Source organism: Alligator sinensis, unplaced genomic scaffold (genome assembly GCF_000455745.1).
Source record: "Alligator sinensis unplaced genomic scaffold, ASM45574v1 scaffold307_1, whole genome shotgun sequence".
NCBI classification, from domain to species: Eukaryota; Metazoa; Chordata; order Crocodylia; family Alligatoridae; genus Alligator; species Alligator sinensis.
The window spans coordinates 158,464-168,124 of record NW_005842115.1 but is presented as its reverse complement, the minus strand read 5'-3'; the positions used below and the strand labels follow the sequence as shown (position 1 = coordinate 168,124).

The 9,661-nt window shown below is 42.5% G+C and overlaps 1 protein-coding gene across 1 annotated transcript in view; it reads right to left on the bottom strand.

Annotated features, from left to right (window-relative positions):
* Nucleotides 1–9,661, bottom strand: part of ADCY8 (adenylate cyclase 8) — a 155,713-nt gene that overhangs the window by 1,347 nt on the left and 144,705 nt on the right. Inside the window, exons 16-17 of the mRNA XM_025205410.1 lie at nt 3,230–3,322; nt 656–770 (exon numbers count right to left, since the gene is read on the bottom strand). Of these exons, the coding sequence (XP_025061195.1) occupies nt 656–770; nt 3,230–3,322 (208 nt within the window). The remainder of the gene's footprint in view (nt 1–655; nt 771–3,229; nt 3,323–9,661) is intronic.

Sequence of the window (9,661 nt, the reverse complement as noted above, 5' to 3'; positions counted from 1 at the left end):
CTGAGTGTGCTTTGGTCCTGCTCAGTCAATCCAATCAGACTGTCAGGTATAGGAGTGCTATTGCTATGTACCTTGCATTCAGCCTGTCACTTCTGTATCTTGCACTTGTTTTTTTACCCATGACCTCAAGTTCCCCATGACAGCAATTTGAAAACATTATTGACCCTACAGGCCCAGTCAGAACTGGTATGTCATTTTTGTGTGAAGCTGAAAGAAAATTTGCAGTGGTCAGGGTAACCTGCTATTTCCTTTTTGCAGAGGGAGAAGCTGAGGCAGAGAAGGTAGATGAGAAAGAAGAAAAGGAGAGTCCGTGTCACATCCAGGGTCTGACCAGTCTCCCATTTCCTGAGTAGACCACTACACTACATTGCTTCTCTGTCAGATGTGCTGAAGAGCGTGCTTGTTGAGCCACTCATTCCTGGCTTGCAAAAGAGATCTAAGAATTGCTAAAATTACGTCTCTCTTAGGCCAATTAAAAGGGACCTGGGTTCTGATTTCCATTTCTGACCATGAATTCCACCTGACCACACCAGACAAAATAACTGAAGCCCCTAAACTCCTGTGCACCTGGCCAAACTCCATTAAATGTCTGTGTAGGTAGAGCTGGATGCTGGAAAACCCTGCATTTCCTTTCTAGTGCTCACGCTGTACTCACCGATGCGAAGTTCAAAGTTGTTAAATGAATGCTTGTTGATCTCCTGTATGCTTTCATTCAGAGCTATGGAGAAGTCAGCAAGAGCACACAAATGTCCCCATTTGTCTTCACATTGCTGAAGAGTGAATTAAAACAGAATTCATTACATGCATTTTGCATTTGTCTATAAAACAGCTGTCCCTCAAGAGATAAGTAGATGGAATTATAATTCATAGGAGCAACCTCAACATGCCCTATTAGTCCCAGAGAGGTAGTTCAATGTTAATGGGGAGGTAACACGTTCCATTTATGTTGTGCTGTTTATGTATTTCAGTTCAGAGATGCCTTGCTGAGACATACAGAAGGATGCCTTGTTTGACATCAGGAATTTGATGGGTAATAATGAGAATAGGCAGGAGATTGATAAAGCTACAGCAGCTAAAGGGGAGTGAGGATAGGAAAGAGAGAATGTGGGTTAGGAGGAAAGATCATTAAGAGCAAGAGGCAGGAAAGCAAAGGGAAAGCAGGAAGGAAATGGAGGGAGGAAAAAGCAGAGAGAATTCCCTTTTGCAGAAGCAGCACCTTTATTCTGTGCCGAAAAGGTGCCAGTCCCAGAAGGGTCTGTCCAGGAATGGGCAAATGATTTGAACAATTAGACAAGCTAGGCCATCAGCACCTAATGATATAGAGAATCCTTGTTTTAAGGCTTCTAAATGGCCTGTTTGTCCATTGGTGGTAGGGTTGGAGTGCTGTTGTAACCATAGTGGTCCAGAAAATGTATGAGAAAAAAGGGTTTTTTTGGTGACGTCTTTTGAATATGGAGTTAACACAAGCTGGTATTTATCTGATTAGGTGACACTTTCTTCTTCTCCTGACCTGAAGAGCGCTTTGGACATAAAGGCTTGTCTAATACCTCTTCCAACTATAAAGTTAGTCCAACAAAAGATACCACAAAAAACCCTTGTTTCCCTCTTTCTAGAGGTGTTCTCTCTTCCCTAGCTTCTCCCTAGTGAATCAAATAAATTCATGTGGAAGAGGCTGCAACCCTCTACGGTCATTTGTAGTCATTGAAGCACAGAGAAGGAGCACTGGTGCGGGAGGGGAGAGGGTCCTCTGAAAAGAAGACAAGGGGCTGTTGTTCAAGGGAAAGGGTGCTCATTCCCAAAGGAGGCACTAATGTGAAGGCTGCTTAGAGTCTGGCCTGGTTATTTGGAATAAGTACCACCAAAAATTCCCAATGAATGACTGGCTCTACTCATCATGTAGGAACAAAGAACGGGACATGAACTCATGGATCTAATCTCTTTCTATAACAGAAAACTGTATCAAATAACCCTGTTCAGACACTGATCTTATTCTTAGCATCATTCTTCAGGTGCCTGTTCTTTAGTACATGTGTTCTGCTCAATTCATTGACATAAACAGGAGTGCTGCACACATGCTTATAAATCTCAGGGCAAATCAAGAGCCATTCTGTTTGAGGCAGTGGAGCCAAAACCCAGTGTTACCCCTTTTAGTTCAACTTCAATTTCAGTTACTCTTTTTCGCTGCTACAAAACACCTGTCCTTTCCTGTATACTAAAACTACCCTGAAATAGATTAAATGTTAAAATGGTATTAAGCAGTCCGGAAGACAGCATCCCCAGTCATGGACCTGCTGCAGATCCAGGAGGATCTGGGCAGGGTCAGTTTGCCCCAAGTGGCACAACTTGCCCCACACCAAAGTGCATGCTCAGGCTCGTGCACTGAGGCAAAAATCTCTGGCACAAATTTGTGCTGCTCCTATTCGAGCTGCTGCAAGCGCATGTGCTTGCATGTGTGGACGCACCCTCTATGTCTCCATCTCTTTTCCTCTGGGTCTATTCCTTGCCCTCTTTTTTTACAATATGTAATGTGAATTGACCTCTTTCATTTAGTGAACTGGATTGTTCAGGGTGTACGACTTTGCCCATCTATAAGCTCTTTAGGTCTGATTTCTATCTCACTTACATTGGTTTTAACTCTGCTGACTTCGGTGGATCTGCTTTTGATTTGCATCCATGCAAATCAGATCCAAATCTAGGCCTTTGGTTTAGCAGGCTCTGTTTCTTTTTGATATACAGGTTTGCTACACTGTACTCAGGTACACAGGAATGGGCATGTTATAATTTAAATACACACACACATTACCGTAAAAAGAATCTTACATCTCTGGAAACTTGCACTCACTATTTTAAACATCATCTCTTCACTTAGTTTATTGGAAACAAAGGGTAACATTTTACACTGAGTTACACTACTGTAAATCTGGAGTAACTCTATTGATATAAATGAAATTATTCTAAATCTGCATCAGTGAGACAGACAAAAGAATCTGCCCGATAATTTAAGTTGGAGGAAAGAACCCATTGTTTCTTCTACAGAGCATAAAATAGCCTTTCATTTAGAGAAGAACTATGATTGGTAACTGCTAGAAGATCAAATTATCTCTTTTCTTTTAGTAAATACCACCATACTGAACAGCTAAAATTGACACTTCTGTCCTTTACTTTGCAGGGCTGTATCACAGCAACATCTTTGCGTGTTTGTTTTTGTTTGTTTTCAAGCGTTCCTTACCTGTTTTTCAGGTGATAATCCTGATACTGCCATATATGTGCTGCCAATGGTTTTAATTTTTTCTATGTCTTGAAATCTCTCTTCACCTAGTAACTAAAGCAGATGAAACACAATATTGTTACTGTAGTTCCTGATGCAAAATGTTATCTAGAGTTAAATTACACAAGGACAGAGACCTAAACTTATTATGCTCACAGCTTATTGTAAGGAAGGTCTAATTTGGCAGAACATCTTCTGTAATTGATTGATTGCATGGAATTCACCTGGACTTCTTTGGAACAATTAACTTAAAGTTTTGCTATACTCTGTGGGCCTGATTGGTATATCCCATCAGGCATAGCACAAAACATACCTACTCAAGTCTAACATACATTCAGATAATTGCTGTACACACGAAACAACATAAACAAATTGGGGGAGGAGGGGGAGGAATCGCTCCAAAATGTTTCTAAATCTTAAAATCCTAGCAGAGTGCTCTCCATGGCCAAGTATTGACATTCTGTTTCTCCTGGGAGAGTCACTGCTTTCCCAGGAGGAACCACAAGCATACAGAGAGAAGTTTAGGATTTTTTTTTTGGAGCAAAAATGGCCACTCCAGGAGAAAAATAATCCAGGAACAACTAAGGTTAAATTACTCCTTGGAGAGTTTGTCTTGGGTGACTGAACTTTTGTCCACATTCTCTTTTGAGAGAAGCCACAGCACAGCCCTCCAACATCTCAGCATGCTTTCCTCCTGCTGCTCCTTTGAGGGAGACAAGTGTTTCACTCACTGGTTGTTTCAGCCAAGCAGGGAGCAGAGCATGCCCCCTTCACAATCTCCACATTGTGCAGAAAGGAGACACAGGCTGAGTCTGAGCAGTCTGGGACAGCCAATCAAGGTGGCCCTATGCACTGTTGCCATCTGTCTCTAGGCAGAATGAAGGAGCCTGCAGAGGACACTTATATGCATACACAGGCCTCCCCCCGCCCCCCGGTTGCACATTGTCAGCACTGCAAACTCTCTGCTCTTCATGGGCTCAGCATCTGAATGTCTGTTCAGAAGTCTCTAGGTAAGGTTTCCTACCAGGAAAACAAGTCTGGGATAATTCTCCTAGATCATTTGAATGTGTGAATACAGCCCACTTCAGACCAAACTTTAACACAGCCTTGCCCCTGTATTATATGCTCCGATGCAAACTTCTTATTCATGTGCCTGAGGTTTGCATTGATTAAAATCTAAAGAGATTACTTCATTCAAAGACGGGAACATACCATAGCTATAACATTAAAGATGCACTTTCACTGAGCTAACCACATTGGACATCAGTCTGAGAATCTGGGGTTTTGAAAGCTTTGTGTCTCATTTATGGATCCCACACCATCTGTCTCTAATGGAACGTTGAACTGCCTCATATGTAGGGAATATAAAGCCATATGGTGTTTGGCACCCCTCCAAGGCTGGAAAGTCCAAAACTTGACCCATTTTTTTTTTCAAACTGTTTTCAAAAGCTCTGTATGTGCTGTTTCCCACCCCAAACATGCTCTGTATGTGCTGTTTCCCTCTGGTAATGTGCTGACCATAACTTCTGTATCTTGGTCCCCAGCTTGATTCCTACCTCAAGCCTTCTGAGGTGGGTCTGCCCCCTGACTTGGATGTCATCTCTCTATGATCTGGCCATGAGACATTCATTCATTCAGTCCTTCAATATGGAAATTTAATTTGAAACCCTGACAAGTATCTAAAATATGCCTTTATGAAGAAGATAAAAGCGTTTGACTGATAGAAGATAAAAGCGTTTGACTGATAGATGATTTGAGATTATTCTCTATAAATTATCTTCTATTTTGTCTTTGGTTATTTTTAAACCTCCTTTATAGCTTGAGTCCATCCTTGTCAGATCCATGGAGTCTGACTGGCCAGCTGACACATGGCAGGCTGCATACCATATGATGCCTGCTTTGCATATTGAAGTCTATGTTTGGTCACGGACTTCAGCCTACCCCATAGACTTCTAGTGTGCTTATTGCCTTGCTCCTGAACTCATATCCCAGTTCCCAGTTCCTGGCTTTGGCTCTTGACTCCTGTTTTGTTTTTTTACTTTGGTTCCTTCCTTCTGGTTTTCTGTTCTTGCTATTGCCTTTTGGATCTTGCTTTTTGCATTGGTTCATCACCTGGGCTCCCAGTCTTGGTTGCTTCTAACTCCTGACCTTCACTATTGGGCCAGACCACCCAGAGCCTGCTCTTGTAACAGTCCTAATTATATGCTTAAACTAAACAGTTTCCTTGTTTTTCTCCATGAGTGGACTGTAATAATGAAGTAACCACGTTTAGACTCCGTTCAGAATCATCTTTTTGTTTTGTTTGGAAGTTTAAAAAAAATACTCTTAATGTGTTCAACAAAGTCCAAGAAAAAATAGGGCATAGTTTTGACATCTACCATTTGCCTAACAAGTAACCAGCATCCTAATTCTGCATTTGTCATGCATCCAACATCAATGGGACATCCGTGACATTCAAAGAATGCAAGTGGGCTTTCTCAAATATTTATGATCTTCCAAGGTCCATTCTGGCCTTACAATCTATGAATCTATACATATACAGTCATCCACCCTAGCAATCTTCAAAAAAATGTCTTGACACCTATCTTGCTGGGATCATTTGATCCCAGCAGTCTTTCCTGCCCACATGCAGGACCTGATGATCTGTAAGGTCCCTTCCGGCCCCAAACAATTATGAAACTATGCATATATATACATTTGCACTGCCCGCTCATATTCACACTGTGGTCTATTATTACCCCCAGGTCCCTTTCATTCTTGGTGCTAGTCAGTTTAGTGCTGCCATGCCTGTAGGTGTGTTGGGGGTTTCTTGTCCCGAGGTGGAGCACTTTACACTTCTTGACATTGAGATCTCTCTCTCTCTCTCTCTACATATATATATATATATGTAGAGAGAGAGAGAGAGAGATTGTTTTCAGTGGTATCCATCTGCATGCACCTGGGCATATTTTGCAAGTGCGAAATAATCAGTGAAGCCTGAAAGTGTGACCCTGCCATTAAATCATAATCTATGATAATCTGCTTTGTGGCAGCATAATATATCAGTGTTGAACACAGCATAAATCCTTGCAGGGTAAAGAGGAGGGAAAGTACGGGGGGAAAGGTTCATGAAGTAGGAAGTCCTTATTAAAAACACCAGTACCAGTACTATCAGCGCCAAGATACCAAGACACCTTTAAACAAAAAGAACGAGATCTCAAAAAAGACTCCAAGTTCTACAATTTTCAGAACAGCAAAAATGTCAGTGTCAATGTGTGATTCTTTTGTACATCGTCTGTAGCAATCAGGGCTTGGCTCTGGTCCCAGCTTGTGGGGGCTGCTGTTATATAAACACTGAGTTATTGGAATATTCATTTTAGGTTCTGAAAAGCGGTGCTATAAAACGGGGATGGCAGTGTCCACGTTTATTTGCTTTTGTATGACGTGCCTATCGGCACCTCTGTGCATACATACAGAATAAATAATCACAGACAAACGGCTTCTAAAAGACACCGTATCACTCTAGAAGACTCCGATGCCATTCCTGAACTCAGTGCCTCCTAACTTGCTCCATTAGACAGAGGCCTGCATAACCTGACAGTTTTAAGAGCAGCTACTGAAGGTCAGACTAGTGGACCATGAGGCAAGGCAGCATACAGAGCAAAGGTTCTCCCAGAACACCCAGCCATGTGCCACCAAAATATAAACCCAACTGTGTGCAGTGGTGATATCAATTAAAAAAAACGGTACTTTTCCCCCCAGTGGGAGAAAACGGCAACCTAAATAAAGACTTGACATTCCCTCACTTCATCAGGGATTTTTTTCCTTTCCACCTGCTGGGGCTGCTAACTCAGCCTAGACCGAATGTCACGATGTATTTTTTGCCTTGCTCACATGCCGTCCCCAGTGATAAGCATGCTGCGCTGGCAGAATCTTCTAACGGTTACGGATGGTGCACCATCCAAACAATCAGTCTCGCTTTCAGATGCGCTGGCTCTGTACGACTAAAAGGAGTAATAAGGAGTTGCAGTCAATACCCCTGAAGTCAGCAGCTCCCAGTCTGATTCCACACAGGGTGCAGACATGTTGACTAAGAAGTTGCTATTTCTCTGAGTCGGTCTTCTGGCTCTTAGCAACTAAGTGATTGTTTCCCACCATCTTTTGTTAAAGCAACACCAGAAAGCAACATTTTTTCCACAGCTGACAGTGCTACTCTCAGGCTTTGCAGCCACAGCATACTCCCAAGGCTATAAACAAGGGGTGGTATTAAAATGCTGGCAGGAAGTACCATGGAGATCAAGGGGAATGGGGTACCCTCCTCCTTAAATGAATACTGACAAGAAAATGTCTTCAGCTCTGAAATATTGCATTGGAAAATAGGAAACAATGGCTTCTGTCCCCTTGCAGCAAAGTTTGTGTATGTGTCCTCAGTGTAAGAGGATTAGATCTCTTTACTTGTTCACTTAAAGCCACTTGGCTATGCACCACAGTCAAGCTGGAGTGAACTCATACGTTCCACAGTAGAAGTAGGTTAGCATCCATCAAGGGACCGCATCATTACATTTAATATCCATACCCCAAACCTATCTATTATTCAGCTAAAGATTTCTGAGACAAAATACAGTTCCTAATTAGGCCTTCATTAATTAGAAAGTAGGTGTCAGGGACCTGAATGTGATTTTTCATTAAGGCTCCTGGTGAAAGGGCTGTCTTTAATGATCACTGCTATAGAAATGTGAAGATTGCACTTACATGCATGATGAGGCTTTTTTAAAATTAATTCATGGCATAAACTTTGCATTAAATTTTGAGCCATGAAGTTTTTAATCAGATCAAAGAAAAACAAAACCATTAATATAGCAATGTACTGACAGCCGGGCAAAAGCTTAGGTAAAAATCAGATATTTATACCTATAGGAATGGCAGTGCAGAGGCTTAGCGGTGACAGTTCTTGCCATGAAGGAACAGTATTGGAAATATTGTTATGCTACATCCGAATGTGCAAACACAACAGACTGTTCTCCTAGTCCTCCGTCACGTTCTCTATCTTACCGCAGCAATTTTTGTGCCTCATCAGCCAGTTCTGCAGACCCAGCTTTAATCTTGTCATCTATAGTAATCTAGTCACTTTTCCCCAGATACATCTCTCTCTCCAAGACCTTACAATTGGTAAATACCTCAAAGTCAAAATCTATGCCACTAAGTCTCCCCTCTTGGGCTGTGGGGAGGGGTTGTCGTTAAGACTCTGTTCTTGACTTAGAAATGGGTCCCAATTTCTGTTCCTGAACTGTGTTGGAAATGTTTATGCGTCAGGTCCCCATCTGTAACATGGAGATGATAACACTTCTAGCAGAGGGTGAATTTGTCAGGAGCTGTGAGGTGTTTGTATAATGACACTGAAGGTATTCCAAATTGCAGACTAATAAAAGACTCATGGGCTAGAAGAGGAGAGTGAAAGTCTGACTTTTTGCCTAGGGGCCAGGGCACCCTCCTTGGAGGTCGAGGATGTGGATTTGAATCCCCTTAGCCAGAGGAGGGAATTAAATCCAAGCCTTGCACTGGCTGGGTGAGAGCTCTACCCACCAAGCTCTTGGATGAAATAGGGCTCCATCACTATGGAATCAAAGGTGATATCCATCCTAGGTCTTTGAAAGAAAGGACTTACTCACTCAAGAGTACATCTGAAGGGAAGGGGTTTCTATATATAGATGGCTCACTAAACCATTGCCCAAGCCACTCACCTTTATCTGGATTTGGGAACTGGCACTAGGAATTAGGATCCAGGGACATCTACTGCCAGGACAGGGAGGAGGGCTGGAAATCCTGAGTGGAAGGATATACCCCTCCTTGATCTTGAATAAGGTGCCCATGCTGAGAAGAGTGGGATTTAAAATATATCCCTCATTGGAATTTTCCATTGGTTATCTTGGGAAATCTCCTTGCACAGAACTCGCTTTTGTGGTACTGAGATACTGAACTCTCCTCATGTGTAGGCACCCAACTTAGAGTGGTGGGCGCTGTCATGGGACCCAGGCGTCTAAGGGCATTGAAGATCTCAGACCCAGTGTATTGATTACATTCCCTGATATGGAATCAAATCATCTCCTCCTGGCTTCATCATTTCATCCCCACCTGACTCCCAAATACAGGGTCACACAAAGCAGCAGCCACTCAATATCCTTTGGGACTTTCCTCGGCAGTCACAAGATCAGGAAAGGGCAGCAATAGATTCCTATCTCCATGTTCTCCCTCATCAGTCCTCAAACTTATCTTTAGTCATCCCTTCCTCAGCAAAATCCTGGGGAGAGATGATTTTTTTCTGAACCTTCTGAAATCGCTTTTACAAAAAACAACGCCTTGGACCAGGATCTCTCAAGCTTTGCCATACTGGAACTGACCCCGTCTCTCCAGCAG